Genomic DNA, 19,674 nt, shown 5'->3' on the forward strand with positions numbered 1-19,674 from the left:
CGAAATATTTAAAAATCGTAAAATTGAAGAGAAAAACTGAAAACCGAAAAATTGAAAAATTGTAAAATCCAAAAATTGAATAATAAATAGGAGTAAACTGAATAATTCCCAAACTAAAATTTCGAAAAACTGGGAATTCGAAAGTTGAAACGGCACGAGTTTTCAGACGACGAACTGTAATTCGTGTGACGTGTGACCTGAATTAAACTGAAGGAAATAGTAAGCAGCTTGTAATATTCTGGTAAATCTAATGTCAATTTGAATTTTTATTCTTCTACATCTAATACCAACAAACTCACTAGATTTTCATGGCCAACCTTACTATATAAAGATCGTGAACGGACTTTTTCGTACTCTAGGGGTATAATCTAAAGTAGAGTCAATCGCAAAACAGTTTCAAATAAATTTTCTGTACATCTTCTCAACAACTCATTTGATTTTTGGAAAATAAAGTTTATAACATAAATAAGAAACTCCAGCGACTATCAAACTTCCCGCTGCGACGTCTTAAAAATGTGTTTTCAAATTTATGTTGACATCTTTCAAAAATTCGCAATGACAAAACGCAGACAAGGAAAAAATATTTTATTTTCACGTTTAGCACCCACCTAATATATATTTAATTATCACAGATACCATGGTTTATGCAAGATTTATGAGTTTAACAACTATTACATATAAAAACAATAAAATTAAGACTTGTCATGTTTCTCCAAGTCACCGTTGTAGCTCTTTTCTGACTTCTCCGCGTCGTAAGACGTGCTGGGCTCACCCTCGCCCTTCACTTTATACTTATTAATCATGGCTTTGCCTGCCTCTTTCACGGACCGTTTCGCCAAATACTTGGGTTGTATGATTTTCGCGTTGTGACTGATGTGCATGACGTGACCCATGGTACTTATGGTATCACCAGCGAACTCTCCAGCTGGATGTCCATACTTGTGCTGGACAACTTTCACTGTGTTTTCCTTCAGACTCTGACCCAGGATCTGGGCAGAGTGTTCCAAGCCACAATACACAGTTGAAAACCCTTCTACAGCACCGGCTGCCACAGTCATAACTCCCTTCATCTTAGCACTAGCGTCCTCTTGCGACATCTTAAATCCAGAAGTGAGAAGTCGGGTACCTTGTTTCTGGATATGGGGGGCCAAAAAGTGCCCTAGTTTCACTGTAGCAACGCCAACTTGTTCAGCTGGAAACTAACTCGTTAAAAAAAAAAAAACCTCGTTTTTACTAAAGTACTCACCAACGTATCCGGTCACTTTGGCTGCTTTGTTGGTAGCAGTTTCCGCGATCTGCATGCCTTTGACTACTTTGTTTGGAATTTCGGTGGGCTGCTCGGCGCTACTCATCCGATTCATGAGTTTCGGGGTGTTTTGATTTATTAAGTTTCCTACTTTTTCTGCGCCGAATATCAGACCTCGAGATAGGTATGACGCTCCTATTGTGACAATGTAAATTTGTTTTTTTGAAAATGAGTTTCGTGTTACCTGTGACGATCCCGCTGGAAATTTTCTCGCTCAGTTCTTTGGGTGGTGCTGCTGCTGGTTTTCCTTCACCGACGATGCCATAAAGGACGCTTTCGAGGATGTCGTAAGCGTCGGCGTCTGCGTCGGGTGGAAGGATGATACCAATGGACGAACCTTAAAAGATTTGTTATTTATGTTTTGATTGTGATTAGCCATTTCAAATTAAGTTAATGTTTTCTAGGGGCTTGTAACCGCTATTTTCGTTTAATTACCTCTTTTCTTTTTTATTTTATTTTATTTAAAAAGCTGGAAAGTCTAAAATTTTTTAATCCAAAAGTTTAAAAATTGAAACATTGAAGAATCGAAATATTGAAAAATTTAGAAAGCGAAGACTTGAAAAGTCTAAAAATCGAAAAGTCGAACCGTGATGTCAAAAAATCGTAAAATTAAAATAATCAAAAATTTAAATTTTCCAAAGATTATATTGAAGAACTGAAAAATTGAAAAATCGAGAAGTCGAAAAGTCGAAAAACTGAGAATTTGAAAAACGTCAAAAATCAAAAAATCAATAAAAAATCGATTACTCGAAAAATTGAAAAATCGCGAAACTGAACAAATTGAAAAATCGGAATTTCGGTAATTTGAGCAATATAAAAATTGAAAAATTAAAAAACTCAAAAATCGAAAAATCAAAATGTCAATAATTTTAAAAATTGAAAACCGATAAGTCTAAAACTCGAGAGATCGAGAAATCGAAACATCAAAATTAAAACTGAAAAATCTAAAATTTAAAAATTCGAAAAATTAAAAAATCGAAGAACTGAATAATCAAAATATCGAGAAACCGAAAAACTTAATTTTTAAAATAGAAAAATTAAATGTCGAGAAATTGAAATCGGGAAATCGAAACATCAAAAATCGAAAAATTGAAAGATCTAAAATTAAAAAATCAAAACATAAAAATCGAAAATGAAAAAATCAAGAAATCGAAAAATGGAAGAAAATTTGAAGAATCGAAAAATTGAAAAATCGAAGAAATGAAAAATGTAAAAATCGAGAAAACGAAAAATTTTAAAAATTGAGATATTAAAAAATCCCAAAACTGACATCAAAAAATTGAAAAATGGAAGAAAAAGTGAAGACGGAAAATCTGAACGTCTAAAAACTGAAAAATCAAAAATTTAAAAATTGGAAAAATAGAAAAATTTGGAATTCTAAAAATTAAAAAATTGAAATGTCGAAAAATCGAGAAATCGAAACATCGAAAAAGCGGAAAATTGAAGAATCTAAAATTTTAAAATCGAAAAATCGGAGTCCAAAAAATAAATAATCGAAATTTTAAAAAACCCCAAAACTGAAATGTCGAAAAATTGAAAATTCGGAAGTCCGAGAAATCGAAAAATCAAAAACTAAAAGGCAACAATTGAAAAATTTAAATTAAAAATAAAATAGATCAAGTAACCGAAAAATTAAAAAATCGAAAAACTGCGAAATTGAACAATCAAAAAATCGAAAAATTAAAAAACCGAAAAATCTAACATCCTGAAGTCGAAAACTCGAAAGTCGAAACAAAAAAAAAAAACTGAAAAATCGAAGAACTGAATAATCTAAATATTCAGGAACTGAAAAACTTAAAATTTTAAACATAGAAAAATTAAATATCGAGAAATTGAAGAATCGGGAAATCGAAACATCAAAAAATCGAAAAATTGAAAGACAAAATTAAAAAATCAAAACATAAAAATCGAAAATGAAAAAAATCAAGAAATCGAAAAATCAAAAAATGGAAGAAAATTTGAAGAATCGAAAAATTGAAAAATCGGAAAAATGAAAAATGTAAAAATCAAGAAAACGAAAAATTTTAAAAATTGAAAAATTAAAAAATCCCAAAGCTGACATCAAAAAATTGAAAAATGGAAGAAAAAGTGAAGACGGAAAATCTAAACGTCGAAAAACTGAAAAATCAAAAATTTTAAAATTGGAAAAATAGAAAAATTTGGAATTCTAAAAATTAAAAAATTGAAATGTCGAAAAATCGAGAAATCGAAACATCGAAAAAGCGAAAAATTGAAAAATCTAAAATTTTAAAATCGAAAAATAGGAGTCCAAAAAATAATTGAAATTTTAAAAAATCCCAAACCTGAAATGTCGAAAAATTGAAAATTCGGAAGTCTGAGAAATCGAAAAATCAAAAACTAAGAGGCAACAATTGAAAAATTTAAATTAAAAATAAAATAGATCAAGTAACCGAAAAATTAAAAAAATCGAAAAATTGCGAAATTGAACAATCAAAAAATCGAAAAATTAAAAAACCGAAAAATCCAACATCCTGAAGTCGAAAACTCGAAAGTCGAAACAAAAAAAAAACTGAAAAATCGAAGAACTGAATAATCTAAATATTCAGGAACTGAAAAACTTTAAATTTTAAACATAGAAAAATTAAATATCGAGAAATTGAAGAATCGGGAAATCGAAACATCAAAAAATCGAAAAATTGAAAGATATAAAATTAAAAAATCAAAACATAAAAATCGAAAATGAAAAAAATCAAGAAATCGAAAAATCAAAAAATGGAAGAAAATTTGAAGAATCGAAAAATTGAAAAATCGAAGAAATGAAAAATGTAAAAATCAAGAAAACGAAAAATTTTAAAAATTGAAAAATTAAAAAATCCCAAAACTGACATCAAAAAATTGAAAAATGGAAGAAAAAGTGAAGAGTCGAAAAATTGAAAAACGAAAAATCTAAAACCGAGAAGTCGAAAAATCGAAACGTCGAAAAACTGAAAAATCAAAAATTTAAAAATTGAAAAAATTGAAAAATTTGGAATTCTAAAAATTAAAAAATTGAAATGTCGAAAAATCGAGAAATCGAAACATCGAAAAAGCGAAAAATTGAAGAATCTAAAATTTTAAAATCGAAAAATCGGAGTCCAAAAAATAAATAATCGAAATTTTAAAAAACCCCAAAACTGAAATGTCGAAAAATTGAAAATTCGTAAGTCTGAGAAACCGAAAAATCAAAAACTAAAAGGCAACAATTGAAAAGTTTAAATTAAAAATAAAATAGATCAAGTAACCGAAAAATTAAAAAATCGAAAAATTGCGAAATTGAACCATCAAAAAATCGAAAAATTAAAAAACCGAAAAATCTAACATCCTGAAGTCGAAAACTCGAAAGTCGAAACAAAAAAAAAACTGAAAAATCGAAGAACTCAATAATCTAAATATTCAGGAACTGAAAAACTTAAAATTTTAAACATAGAAAAATTAAATATCGAGAAATTGAAGAATCGGGAAATCGAAACATCAAAAAATCGAAATCTAATATTAAAAAATAAAAAAAATTGAAAAATTGAAAAAGAAAAAATCAAGAAATGGAAAAATGGAAGAAAAATTAGAGAATCGAGAAATTGACTAAATAGAAAAATGGAGAAAAAAATCTAAAAAATTAAAATATCGAAAAATTGAGAAAACTAAAGATTGAAAATCAACAAAACGAAACATTAAAAAATCGAAAAATTGATACATTAAAAAATCCCAAAACTTATGTATAAAAAAAAACAGAAAAATGGAAGAAAAATGCAAGAATTGAAAAATTGAAAAACCAAAAAATCTAAAACCGAAAAGTCGAAAAATCGGTTTCGGTTTGAAACACGGAAAAACTGAAAAACTAGAATTTAGAAATTGAAACAATTGAAAATCGAAAACCTGAAAAATCGAAAAATTTGGAATTTTAAAAATTGAAAAATTAAAATGTCGAAAAACTGACAAATCGAAAAATCGCAACACCAAAAAATTGATAAATTGGAGTCTAAAAATGAAAGAATCAAAATATTGAAAAATCCCAAAACTAAAATGTTGAAAAATTGAAAATTCGAAAGGAAAATCCAAAACTTCAAAAAAAGAAAAGTCTAAAAACCCAAAAATCGGGAGATCGAGGAATACAAACATAAAAAAAATGGAAAATCAAAATATCCAAAAATTAAAAAATTGAGAAAACGAAAACTTGAGAAAGCTAAAAATAGAAAAGTCGAAAAATCTTAAAACTCGAGTGACCGAAATGTCAAGAAATCGAAATATCGAAAAATCGTAAAATTAAAAAATCAGAAAATCCAAAAACTGAAAAATCAAAAATCGAAAAATCAAAATTGTAAAACAGAAATTCGAAGAGTCGAAGAACTGAGAATCTGAAATAGGTCAAAATCGAAAGGAAATTAAAAAAAATCGATTAATCGAAAAATTGAAAAATTGAAAAATTGAAAAATCGGGAAATTGAACAATCACAAAATCGAAAAATTGAAAAATCAAAATCAACAATTTTAAAAATTGGAAAATTGGAAAATCTAAAACCAATTAAGTCGAGAAATGGAAAAATCGAGAAATCGAAACATCAAAAAAACTGAAAGATCTAAAATTTAGAAATTCGAAAAATTGAAAAATCGAAGAACAGAAAAATCGAAATATCAAGAAACCGAAAAATTTCGAATTTTAAAAATGAAAAAATTAAATTACGAGAAATTGAAAAATCGAGAAATCGAATTCGAAAATCGAAAAACTGGTAAATCAAAATATTGAGGAACCGAAAAGCTTAAAATATTAAACAAACTCAAAACTAAATATCGAGAAATTGAAGAATCGGGAAATCGAAACATCAAAAAATCGAAAAGAAAAAATCAAAAAATCGAAAAATGGAAGAAAAATTGAAAAATCGAAGAAATGAAAAACGGAAGAATCGAGAGAACGAAAAATCTAAAAAATTGAAAAATTAAAATATCGAAAAATTGAGGAATCGACACATTGAAAAATCAAGAAAACAAAACACCAAAAAATCGAAACTTGAAAAATTGATACGTTTAAAAATGGAAAAATTGAAATATTAAAAAAGTCTAAAAACTGAAATACCAAAAACAGGAAAATGGATGAAAAATTGAAGTATCGAAAAATTGAAAACCAAAAAATCTAAAACCGAGAAGTCAAAAAATCGAAAGATCGATTTCGGTTTGAAACATCGAAAAGCTGAAAAATCTAGAATTTAAAAATTGAAAAATTAAAATGTCGAAAAACTGAAAGATTGAAAAATCTAAAATTTTAAAATCAAAAAATCGTAGTCTAAAAATTGAAGATTCAAAATATTGAAAAATCCCAAAACTAAAATGCTGAAAAATTGAAAATTCGAAAGGAAAATCAGGAGATAGAGGAATAGAAACATAAAAAAATGGAAAAATAAAAACATCCAAAAATTAAAAACTTGAGAAACCTAAAAATCGAAAAGTGGAAAAATCTTAAAAATCGAATGACCGAAATGTCAAGAAATCGAAATATTAAAAAAATCGTAAAATTGAAAAATTAGAAAATCCAATAATTGAAAAATCAAAAAATCGAAAAATCAAAGATTTAAAAATTGTAAAATAGAAATATCAAAGACTCGAGAAATCGAAAAGTTGAAAAACTGAGAATCTGAAATAGGTCAAAATCGAAAAGTTCAAAACTGAAAAATTTTAAATTAAAAAAACTGATTAATCGAAAAATTCAAAAATCGAAAAATTGAAAAATCAAAATCAACAATTTTAAAAATCGGAAAATCTAAAACTGAGAAGTCGAGAAACGGAAAAATCGAGAAATCGAAACATCAAAAAAAAAAAACTGAAAAATCGAAAATTTAAAAACTTGAAAAATTGAAAAATCGAATAACTGAAAAAATCGAAATATGTATCAAGAAACCGAAAAATTTAAAATTTAAAAAATTAAATTACGAGAAATTGAAAAATCGAGAAATCGAGAAAAGGGAAAATCAAAAAGTCAATTGAGATATTGAAAAATCGAAGAACTGAAAAATCAAAATATTGAAAAATCGAAGAAGTGAAAAATGGAAAAATCGAGAGAACGGAAAATAAAAATTGAAAACTTAAAATATCGAAAAATTGAGGAATCGAAACATCAAAAAATCGAAATTTGAAAAATGATATGTTCAAAAATGGAAAAATTGAATCATTAAAAAAACATCCCAAAACTGGAATATCAAAAAACAGAAAAATGAAAGAAAAATTGAAGAATCGAAAAATTGAAAAATCTAAAACCGAGAAGTAAAAAAAATGGTTTGAAACATCGAACAACTGAAAAATCTAGAATTTAAAAATTGAAAAATTAAAATTGCGAAAAAATGAAAAATCTAAAATTTTAAAATCGAAAAATCGAAATGTCGAAAAATTGAAAATTCGAAAGACTGAAAAATCGAAAAATCAAAAACTTTAAAAATTGAAAACTTGAAAAACCAAAAATCGAGATATCCAGGAATAGAAACATAAAAAAATGGAAAAGATAAAATATCCAAAAATTTAAAAATTGATAAAACGAAAAGTTGAGAAATCTAAAAATCAAAAAATCGAAATATCAAAAAACCGTTTACAATGAAAAATCGAAAAATCAAAAATTAAAAAATTTTAATAATTATAAAATAGGTAGAGATATCAAAGAACTGAAAAATGAAAAAATCGAAAAGTCGAAAAACTGAGAATTTGAAATACGCCAAAATCAAAAAGGTAAAAATTAAAACTCGAAAACTCGAAACAAAAAAAAAAAACTGAAAAATCTAAAATTTAAAAATTCGAAAAATTGAAAAATCGAAGAACTGAAAAATCCAAATATTCAGAAACTGAAAAACTTAAAATTTTAAATATAAAAAAATTAAATATCTAGAAATTGAATAATCGGGAAATCGAATCAAAAAATCGAAAAATTGAAAGGTCTAATATTAAAAAATAAAAAAATTGAAAAAGAAAAAATCAAGAAATCGAAAATGGAAGAAAAATTGAAGTATCGAAAAATTGACAAAATGGAAAAATCGAGAGAAAAATCTAAAAAATTGAAAAACTGAAACATTAAAAAATAAATATCAAAAAATAGAAAAATGGAAGAAAAATTGAAAAACCAAAAAATCTAAAACCTAAAAGTCGAAAAATCAAAAGATCGATTTCGGTTTGAAACATCGAAAAACTGAAAAAGTAGAATTTAAAAATTGAAAACCGAAAACCTGAAAAATCGAAAAATTTGGAATTTTAAAAATTGGAAATTAAAATGGCGAAAAATTGAAAAATTGAAAAATCTAAAATTTTAAAATCGAAAAATCGTAGTCTAAAAATTGAAGATTCAAAATATTGAAAAATCCCAAAACTAAAATGCTGAAAAATTGAAAATTCGAAAGGAAAATCGGGAGATAGAGGAATAGAAACATAAAAAAATGGAAAAATTAAAACATTCAAAAATTAAAAACTTGAGAAACCTAAAAATCGAAAAGTGGAAAAATCTTAAAAATCGAATGACCCAAATGTCAAGAAATCGAAATATTAAAAAAATCGTAAAATTGAAAAATTAGAAAATCCAATAATTGAAAAATCAAAAAATCGAAAAATCAAAGATTTAAAAATTGTAAAATAGAAATATCGAAGAGTCGAGAAATCGAAAAGTTGAAAAACTAAGAATCTGAAATAGGTCAAAATCGAAAAGTTCAAAACTGAAAAATTTTAAATTAAATAAACTGATTAATCGAAAATTTCAAAAATCGAAAAATTGAAAAATCAAAATCAACAATTTTAAAAATCGGAAAATCTAAAACCGAGAAGTCGAGAAATGGAAAAATCGAGAAATCGAAACACCAAAAAAAACTGAAAAATCGAAAATTTAAAAACTTGAAAAATTGAAAAATCGAATAACTGAAAAAATCGAAATATCAAGAAACCGAAAAATTTAAAATTTTAAAAATTAAATTACGAGAAATTGAAAAATCGAGAAATCGAGAAAAGGGAAAATCAAAAAGTCAATTGAGATATTGAAAAATCGAAGAACTGAAAAATCAAAATATTGAAAAATCGAAGAAGTGAAAAATGGAAAAATCGAGAGAACGGAAAATAAAAATTGAAAACTTAAAATATCGAAAAATTGAGGAATCGAAAGATTGAAAAATCGAGAAAACGAAACATCAAAAAATCGAAATTTGAAAAATGATATGTTCAAAAATGGAAAAATTGAATCATTAAAAAAACATCCCAAAACTGGAATATCAAAAAACAGAAAAAAGAAAGAAAAATTGAAGAATTGAAAAATTGAAAAATCGAAAAATCAAAAACTTTAAAAATTGAAAACTTGAAAAACCCAAAAATCGAGATATCCAGTGGAATAGAAACATAAAAAAATGGAAAAGATAAAATATCCAAAAATTTAAAAATTGACAAAACGAAAAGTTGAGAAATCTAAAAATCAAAAAATCTAAATATCAAAAAACCGTTTACAATGAAAAATCGAAAAATCAAAAATTAAAAATTTTTAATAATTATAAAATAGGTAGAGATATCAAAGAACTGAAAAATGGAAAAATCGAAAAGTCGAAAAACTGAGAATTTGAAATACGCCAAAATCAAAAACGTAAAAATTAAAACTCGAAAACTCGAAACAAAAAAAAGAAAAACTGAAAAATCTAAAATTTAAAAATTCGAAAAATTGAAAAATCGAAGAACTGAAAAATCCAAATATTCAGAAACTGAAAAACTTAAAATTTTAAATATAAAAAAATTAAATATCGAGAAATTGAATAATCGGGAAATCGAATAAAAAAATCGAAAAATTGAAAGGTCTAATATTAAAAAATAAAAAAATTGAAAAATAAAAAATCAAGAAATCGAAAATGGAAGAAAAATTGAAGAAGCGAAAAATTGACAAAATGGAAAAATCGAGAGAAAAATCTAAAAAATTGAAAAACTGAAACATTAAAAAATAAATATCAAAAAATAGAAAAATGGAAGAAAAATTGAAGAATTAAAAATTGAAAAACCAAAAAATCTAAAACCTAAAGTCGAAAAATCGAAAGATCGATTTCGGTTTGAAACATCGAAAAACTGAAAAAGTAGAATTTAAAAATTGGAAACCGAAAACCTGAAAAATCGAAAAATTTGGAATTTTAAAAATTGGAAATTAAAATGGCGAAAAACTGAAAAATTGAAAAATCTAAAATTTTAAAATCGAAAAATCGGAGTCTAAAAATTGAAGAATCAAAATATTGAAAAATCCCAAAACTAAAATGCTGAAAAATTGAAAATTCGAAAGGAAAATCGGGAGATAGGGGAATAGAAACATAAAAAAATGGAAAAATTAAAACATCCAAAAATTAAAAACTTGAGAAACCTAAAAATCGAAAAGTGGAAAAATCTTAAAAATCGAATGACCGAAATGTCAAGAAATCGAAATATTAAAAAAATCGTAAAACTGAAAAATTAGAAAATCCAATAATTGAAAAATCAAAAAATCGAAAAATCAAATATTTAAAAATTGTAAAATAGAAATATCGAAGAGTCGAGAAATCGAAAAGTTGAAAAACTGAGAATCTGAAATAGGTCAAAATCGAAAGGTTCAAAACTGAAAAATTTTAAATTAAAAAAACTGATTAATCGAAAAATTCAAAAATCGAAAAATTGAAAAATCAAAATCAACAATTTTAAAAATCGGAAAATCTAAAACCGAGAAGTCGAGAAATGGAAAAATCGAGAAATCGAAACACCAAAAAAAACTGAAAAATCGAAAATTTAAAAACTTGAAAAATTGAAAAATCGAGAAATCGAGAAGAGGGAAAATCAAAAAGTCAATTGAGATATTGAAAAATCGAAAAATTGAAAAATCGAAGAACTGAAAAATCAAAATATTGAAAAATCGAAAAACTTAAAATATTAAACATAGAAAAACTAAATATCGGGAAATTGAAAAATCGAAGAAGTGAAAAATGGAAAAATCGAGAGAACGGAAAATAAAAATTGAAAAATTAAAATATCGAAAAATTGAGGAATCGAAAGATTGAAAAATCGAGAAAACGAAACATCAAAAAATCGAAACTTGAAAAAATGATATGTTCAAAAATGGAAAAATTGAAACATTAAAAAAACATCTCAAAACTGGAATATCAAAAAACAGAAAAATGAAAGAAAAATTGAAGAATCGAAAAATTGAAAAACCAAAAAATCTAAAACCGAGAAGTAAAAAAAATGGTTTGAAACATCGAAAAACTGAAAAATCTAGAACTTTGAAAATCTAAAAATTGAAAAACACAAAAATCGAAAGTACGAGAAATAGAAACATGAAAAAATGGAAACATTAAAATATCAAAAAATTCAAAAAATTGAGAAAACGAAAATTTGAGAAATCTAAAACCCGAAAAGTCGAAAAATCTTAAAAATCGAAATACCGAAGAGATGTCAAGAAATCGAAATATCAAAAAATCGTAAAATTGAAAAATTAGAAAATCCAAAATTGAAAAATTAAACATTTAAAAATTCGAAAAATTGTAAAATACAGATGGCGAACAGTCGAGAAATCCAAAAGTCGCAAAACTGAAATATGTATGTAAAATCGAAAAGTTCAAAATTGAAAAATTTTAAATTAAAAAAAATCGATTAATCGAAAAATTGAAAAATCAAACTCAACAATTTTAAAAATTAAAAAATTGGAAAATCTAAAACCGAGAAGTCGAGAAATCGAAACATCAAAATCTAATTCGAAAATCGAAAAATTGATAAAATAAAACATTGAAAAGTCGAGAAATCCAGAAATGGGAAAACCAAAAAGTCAATTAACCAAGAAATTGAGAAATTGAAAAATTGAAAAATCGTAAAAGTGAAACATTAAAAATGAAGAAATTGAGAAATTGAAAATCTAAAGCATCGAGAAACTGAAGAATCGAAAAATTGAAAAATCCCAAAACTGAAACATCGGAAAATCAAGAAATCGGGAAATCGAAAAGAGATAAATTTTAATTAACAATTTACCATGCTCCGACAACCCTAAAACGTTTGCAACATTTTAAAACATTCGATTTTTCAATTTTAAAATTAAATTGACAGACCACAGGCGGGCAAACAGACGGAAACGGAAGACTTATTTTTTTCGTACTCTAGAGGTCATGAAACGTCGAGAAAACATAAAACTAACCACTTGGCAAATGGACTTGATTACAACACTTCCTTAGGGGCTTACGCTTACATTTTTTTTTAGGATGTAGGTAGTTTAATTGGTTGAACTTGAAGCTTGAAAGTTATCAGTTGCGTTCATCAACGGCAACAAAATTATTAAAGCTACGCCTAAAAATATTCACTACCGTTTCCCACATTTCAAATTTATGATAAAAAATGAATCACCACACAATAGTACAATGAATGACTCAGACTTTGTTTAGCAAACAATGCAGCATCTGGTATCATACAGCCACACATGAACATAGCATAGTAAATAATTAAATACATATTTTTTTACAATCAAATTACTAGATAATAAAAAACGAAATTGATAAAAAAATTAAATGCATTTAAACCAAAGACAAGCGTTTGTTGTCAATATAATTTTAAGCCCACAAACCGCGGACTTTATTCCCATTAACCTTGACGAACGAGACGCCAATTTTTTTTTTCAAAAAAACCTGTTCTTACCTGGCGTTTCTGCATAGATATTAGGTAAAATAAAAGCCCCATAATCCGATCTATAACAAGGCGAGACTCCTGGTATAAGCGGGTACACCCAATCCCCAATTTGCAAAATCGCCCTTGGAACATTCTCACCCTCATCTACAAACAAATTCATTAAAACCTGAAAAACAAACAACCACAACCACATACTTTCAACCAATATAATTTTCAACGTTTGTGGCACCAAAGTCGAAGACACCTCCCCACTGGCAGAAACAAAGTATAATTTAACATTTTCATACATATACACCACCTCTGCCTCCATAGCAGTATCCGTATTGACACTGCTCACAGTCATCTGATTTAAAGCAGTTGCCAAATCACTGTATGTCTGAGGCGTTTCTGTGGGTGTACTAGCCATAGCTTCCTCGTAAGATGGAGGCTGCTCTCTGTGGTCAAAGTGATCATTCGAACACTGAATGGACGTTATTCTGGACATTATTTCTCCTCTGGTCTTTTTCATTTTTTGTATCATTACTACCGCTTTCTCCCAGGTCAGGTCTGGGTTTTCTGGACATGTAACTTGGATGGCGAGAGCGCTGTCAATTAAAGCGATACCTTCTTTGTAGCGTTCGATTGCCTACAATGGACAAATATAAGAAAAGGTGCTGCGTTTGTGATATACTTACCTCAGCTGGCCTTTCTTGCTCTTCCAGTGTAATAGCATTTTGGATTACGTTGTAAGCGGCGTCATGTTTACTTTTGATTTGGGAGTAAGTCGAGGACCATTCTGAGGAGGCAGAAGCTGAAGACGCTGCGTTTCCCATTGTTAATGGAAAGAACGGAATTTGAGGTTATTAATAAACAAGTGAAACACGAATCACACTATCGTAAATGATAACTAACACATTAAGATATCAATAATGAGTGAGTCACAGCTCAAAGTACAAATTAATTTGACGATGTTACGATGTCTTGTTTTTTTAACAATTTTGAAATATTAAGAAACACGTATGGCGTCACTTTCACTGTCGTAATTTACCTTTGTTCATTGCCAAAGAATATGTTTTGGTTGTTTTCCTTGATGTTAAACAACAATAAAAGAACGAAAACAAATGACTTATGCAACCAATAAAACACACAAACAAGTTATGGTGTTGACATATGGATTCAGGTGTTTATGGCATCAGGAAGAAGACCTCAGAACGCATGTGACTGATGTGATTTATTGATTGCTCTATTTCTTTGTACTAAGCTTAAAATAAACGTTAAAATGATGAACAGCGCTTTTGCATTAGAGGTCATATGTTATATATGCAACAGACAGTGCACCACCAATTTTATTGAACAATGATTAATCTAACATAAAATCCTTTTATATCTAATCGATTAATAAAGTAATTCTAAACCATAAGGGTGCGTAATTTTAACTTTGAAAAAAAGATCGACATTTCAATTGATAGATTACGTCTAAATCTCTGGGGAAGAAACAATATTTTTTAAAATAAGTGATTGTTTAGTGTTTAATTAATCGTTCATTCTTCGAAGGAAATTCAATTTTTAGACGACGAGGGAGCATGTTTCGCTTCAACTTTTATATCAGTGCAAAGACAACATTGAGCTCTATGGGAAAGAACCGGTCATTTTTGTTTAAAATTTATATTTATCAAAATATTTGCTTTTTTAAAAAAATATTGAATAATGAAAATAACGTGAAACTAGGCAACCCTATTTACAAAGGGTCCGTTTCAATCAATGGTTCAGTTTGACACAGCAGGGGGGGGCTTGCCGACCGACCTTTTCAGGTAATCAGTTATTAAGGTTATAAAATTCATAAATACTCTTGCCGACGAACATTGTTGAAACTCTTTCCACTATTACTATTTATTCCTGCGAATGCAATAAAAATATTTAAATTTACAATTTTTTTTTAGAATTTGTCAGATGGGTTGACTTTTTTTATAACGAGAATCTACTATCTCCGGAAGTAAGGCATATAAATAAAATTTTTCTAGGGGCCCTATCATATTATATACCCAAGATTTATCGTCTCGTTGAATGATGCACTATTTAAATTTTTTTGTTTAACTAAGAATTAATTCATTAATTGTGTTTGATACAAACAAAACGCCCTAAATTAACAATACTAGTAGAACCGTAATCATCCAATAGATTTTTTTTGGTAAAGTACAGTTATTTTTATGTTTTAGCAGCATTGTGTTCTATTTTCTATTAATTTTTGCATATTTTTAGTCACAATTTTGGTAGTTATTTTTTACTTTTACTTTTAGCAATAATAAATAATCCAAACATGAAAAAATCAAAAAAATAAAAATTGGAAAATCTAAAATTTAAAAATCGAGAAATTGAAAAATCGAAACATCGAAAAATCGAAAAGTAAAAAAAGAGATGGAAAATCGAAAATTTTAAGAATCCCGAAAATTGAAAAATTGAAACATAGAAGAACCGAAAACTCGAGAAATCAAAAATCTAGAATTTTAAAAATTGAAAAATTAAAATATCGAAAAGTTGAAAAATTGAGAAATCTAAAGTTTAAAAAACGAAAAACTGAAAATCGGGAAATCCAGAAGTCGAAGAATCGTAAGCTTATAAAATCAAAAAATTGAAACATCAAAATCCTGAGAAATTGAAAAATTCAAACATCAAAAACCTGAAAATTTCAGAAGACATTAATATTAATTATATTATACAAGAGTTTTTACAGAAAAATAACAAAGGAAAATTCACGCCTACTTTGGAGATGAACAAGATTGAACTCATTTAACAGCTCAAGCTGCGAAAATCCTTGGATAGGGTAAACACCATATTTTTTGTAGAAAGCATTACTTACAGAATTTTCTCTGCACTTTTTCCAAGATCTGTAAATGTGTAATATAAAGAAGAATTGAAGAAGTGAAAAATCGAAACTTTGTGAAGAAATGGAAAAATAAAAAAAAGATTAGTTCAGAAATCGGAAAACTGAAAATTTAGAAACGTCAAAATTTGAAAAATTGAAAAATCGAAATATTTAGAAATCGTAAAATTGAAGAGGATAAAAATTGAGAAATATCATTGAAACATCGGAAAATTGAAAAATCGAAAAATAAAAAATGGAGAAACCGAAAATTTGAAGACTGGAAAAATTGAAAATGCCCAAAATTGAAGTACAAAAATAATTTGCACACTTAGAATGGTCCCCTAATATTCAGTCTAACACAACATTTTATTTTCTTTATAATGTTTTAAAAATATATAAAATAAACTGTTTATGTCCAAATATAACAGTAAAAAAAAATGCAATTGTTTAATCCTGTGTTCCAATATTGTATGAAAAAAAGAACTAAGTCCAACTTGAATGGTCGGTACTAAGGTCTACCCCTCAATGTTTCCCTGAAAAAAAATTACTTATTTCAAATAAGAAAAAAGAAAAAGTACTCGTCGAACTCGTCATCACTTCGATAGCCATCTGTAAATGGCAATTCCGTGTAAAATGACTGAAACTTCTCCGACACGAACAACTTCAGTTCTTGCAGTTGATCGTATTTTTTCCTAGCCAAAGATATCGAGGCAGAATATGACGCTTCAAGGTTAGATTTCCAGATATAAGATACAGAAAAAACGAAAACGTTCCTTGGCATAAAAACAAATTTAATTTAAAAAATGACATCCTGAATGGACCCAACCACATATTAGGGGACCATTCTAAATGTGCAAATTATTTTTGTAAACAAAGTGGACAAGAAAGTTCAACAGTTTTGTCTATAGCATAATCCTGAGCTTGTGGTTTATAAATACATCAATAGATTTCCCGATTTTTATACTTTAGACGTTTCAGTTTTTCAGTACTTCAATTTTGGGCATTTTCAATTTTTCCATTCTTCAAATTTTCGGTTTCTCCGTTTTTTTATTTTTCTGATGTTTCAATGATACAATTTCTCAATTTTTATCCTCTTCAATTTTACGATTTCTAAATATATATTTCGATTTTTCAATTTTTCAAAATTTGACGTTTCTAAATTTTCAGTTTTCCGATTTCTGAAGTAACCTTTTTTTTATTCTCCCATTTCGTCCCAAAGTTTCGATTTTACACTTCTTTAGTTCTTCAATTTTTCGATTTTTCAGGTTTTCGATGTTTCAATTTTTCAATTTCTCAGGATTTTGATTTTTCACATTTTTGATTTTATAAGCTTACGATTTTTTGACTTCTGGATTTCCCGATTTTTAGTTTTTTGTTTTTTAAACTTTAGATTTTTCAATTTTCGGCTGTTTTATATTTCGATTTCTCAATTTTTAAACTTTTCGATATTTTAATTTTTCAATTTTTAAAATTCTAGATTTTTGATTTCTCGAGTTTTCGATTCTTCTATATTTCAATTTTTCAATTTTCGGGATTCTTAAAATTTTCGATTTTCCATCTCTTTTTTACTTTTCGATGTTTCGATTTTTCAATTTCTCGATTTTTAAATTTTAGATTTTCCAATTTTTATTTTTTTGATTTTTTCATGTTTGGATTATTTATTTATTGCTAAAAGTAAAAGTAAAAAATAACTACCAAAATTGTGACTAAAAATATGCAAAAATTAATAGAAAATAGAACACAATGCTGCTAAAACATAAAAATAACTGTACTTTCCCAAAAAAAAATCTATTGGATGATTACGGTTCCACTAGTATTGTTAATTTAGGACGTTTTGTTTGTATCAAACACAATTAAAGAATTAATTCTTAGTTAAACAAAAAAATTTAAATATTGCATATATAATATGATAGGGCCCCTAGAAAAATTTTATTTGTATGCCTTACTTCCGGAGATAGTAGATTCTCGTTATAAAAGAAGTCAACCCATCTGACAAATTCTAAAAAAAAAAATTGTAAATTTAAAATTTTTTATTGCATTCGCAGGAAAAAATAGTAATAGTGGAATAGCTCTACTGGAGATACCACGTAAAAAAACGCCCCTATTATACTTTACCTCATTAAAATATTTAAAGAAATGTGTTTGTTCAGGTAAATAACTGCTTAGTGAAGAGATGAGAATCTAAATCTTGTCAGTTTTGTGTATTGATTTATATATAAAATGACAGATTATTAAAAAATATTCGAATAATTTTTTGAAAGAAAACATTTTAGTAGAATGTAGGTATCAAATTATAAAAATTTTCATATTTTTAAATCAAATTATGTCAGCAATGAAAGAAGTCGACTTGTAAAAGTGTTTCAACAATGTTCGTCGAATTTATGACTTTTATGACCTGAACTGATTACCTGTGAGGGTCGGTCGGTAAGGCTCCCTGCTGTGTCAAACTCAACCATTGATTGAAAGGGACCCTCTGTAAATAGGGTTGCCTAGTTTCACGTTATTTTTATTATTCAATATTTTTTTAAAAAAGCAAATTGTTCATTCGATAGACCAGTGGTGGGTTTGTCACCCCCACCCTGCTCAGGTCTCACTTGTAATTTTAAGATAGAACGTAATAAACCATCGAAGGGACAACAAGCCTATTACTCATCCCTTCAAACGTTCCAACACAAATATTTTGATAAATATGTACAATTTTTAAACAAAAATGACCGGTTCTTCCCCATAGAGTTCGATGTTGTCTTTGCGCTGATATAAAAGTTGAAGCGAAAGATGCTCTCTTGTCGTCTAAAAATTGAATTTCCTTCGAAGAACCAAGGATTAATTAAACACTAAACAATCACTTATTTTAAAAAATATTGTGTCTTCCGCAGAGATTTAGACGTAATCTATCAATTGAAATGTCGATCTTTTTTTCAAAGTTAAAATTACGCCCGTGCAATGAACTTATTTAGCTCATTTTTCGATCTGCTACTGGGCACCCTTACGCTCCGCCTTCTTGGTTCACGACGAATAAAAAAAATCATACAATTGAGATAGGGAGGGTGGGCGGGGCTATATATATATTTTTTCTGTTATTAAGAGAGATTTTTGTAGCAAAAAACCAGCTCGATGGAATTCATACCGTACGTAATATACTAAAATTTATGTACAAGTGAAATACACTAATGAACGTAAATTTAAATAAATTAAACACGTTATAGAAATCTGTAGTTTGACATTTCAATTTTTGTTTGTACTTTACAAAATGTAGTTCTCTCAGTCAATTAATCTTAAAAAATATTAAATCTTAAAACAATATTTTTGTTAATTTTTATCATTGTTATTTTACTAAACTAGTTTCCTGTATTTGATTCGATTTAATCTCATTGCGGAGTTTAAAATTCCCGGGAAAGTTGTTTAATGGAGTGTTCTGGAATTTTGCAACGTTGTCCAATTGTGCAGAGTTTATTAACATACGGAAAACACTGAAGATTTCCATAAACTGACAAACAGTAGAGCTAGAGATCAAGGATTTCTGGTAGACAGCAAAAAGACACATCTTATTAGCATCATATTGGTATTTATGTACGGCAATAAAACGATAAAACGTCGGGTTTAATTTTTTTTTTTTTGAGTAATTCTAAAACAGCGACTTCAACCGTAAGTTCACACAAACATAATTTTTGAAAGCCATCTACAAAATATAGTGTAAAAGTACCAAAAAACTATTTTTTTTGTATATTTTTATTAATTTCTTACAGACGACAGACGCACGGTAAATAAAATTTGCATGTTCGTGTTCCACGAACGCCAAGAGACCATTACTCTGCACGTGACTTTTTTACAATCCTTTTTTTAACGATCACTCTAGCAGTAAACGTGACAACGCCTCAAAATCGACCCTCTCACTTTAACTATACCAC

The 19,674-nt window shown here is 27.4% G+C and overlaps 1 protein-coding gene across 3 annotated transcripts; it reads right to left on the reverse strand.

The window, feature by feature from the left end:
- Window positions 1-570: 570 nt before the first annotated feature.
- LOC135128725 (protein spartin) lies at window positions 571-14,071 on the reverse strand. 3 transcript variants are annotated; one of them, XM_064055772.1, is made up of 6 exons: window positions 13,952-14,071; window positions 13,599-13,723; window positions 12,934-13,549; window positions 1,491-1,643; window positions 1,247-1,441; window positions 571-1,192 (listed from the first exon to the last, which is right to left on the reverse strand). In XM_064055772.1, the coding sequence occupies exons 1-6, from the start codon at window positions 13,959-13,961 to the stop codon at window positions 693-695; spliced, it is 1,599 nt and encodes a 532-aa protein (XP_063911842.1). In that variant the 5' UTR covers window positions 13,962-14,071; the 3' UTR covers window positions 571-692. The 3 variants fall into 3 exon arrangements, with proteins under 3 accessions (XP_063911842.1, XP_063911841.1, XP_063911840.1); XM_064055771.1 differs by lacking the exon at window positions 13,952-14,071 and having other exon boundaries at window positions 12,934-13,068; window positions 13,120-13,549; window positions 13,599-13,945; XM_064055770.1 differs by lacking the exon at window positions 13,952-14,071 and having other exon boundaries at window positions 13,599-13,945.
- Window positions 14,072-19,674: the final 5,603 nt, after the last annotated feature.

Source organism: Zophobas morio, unplaced genomic scaffold (genome assembly GCF_036711695.1).
Source record: "Zophobas morio isolate AGI-343-1 ecotype UQ-CSIRO unplaced genomic scaffold, CSIRO_AGI_Zmor_V1 ptg000014l, whole genome shotgun sequence".
In the NCBI taxonomy this organism is placed as follows: Eukaryota; Metazoa; Arthropoda; class Insecta; order Coleoptera; family Tenebrionidae; genus Zophobas; species Zophobas morio.

Excerpts from the sequence above, each read along its gene's own strand:
- LOC135128725 (XM_064055770.1), bottom strand. The coding sequence starts at position 13,736 with ATGGGAAACGCAGCGTCTTCAGCTTCTGCCTCCTCAGAATGGTCCTCG. Across the intron at positions 13,550-13,598 it reads AGCAAGAAAGGCCAGCTGAG|GCAATCGAACGCTACAAAGA; the intron begins GTAAGTATATCA and ends TGTCCATTGTAG. Across the intron at positions 1,644-12,933 it reads TATCTATGCAGAAACGCCAG|GTTCGTCCATTGGTATCATC; the intron begins GTAAGAACAGGT and ends AAATCTTTTAAG.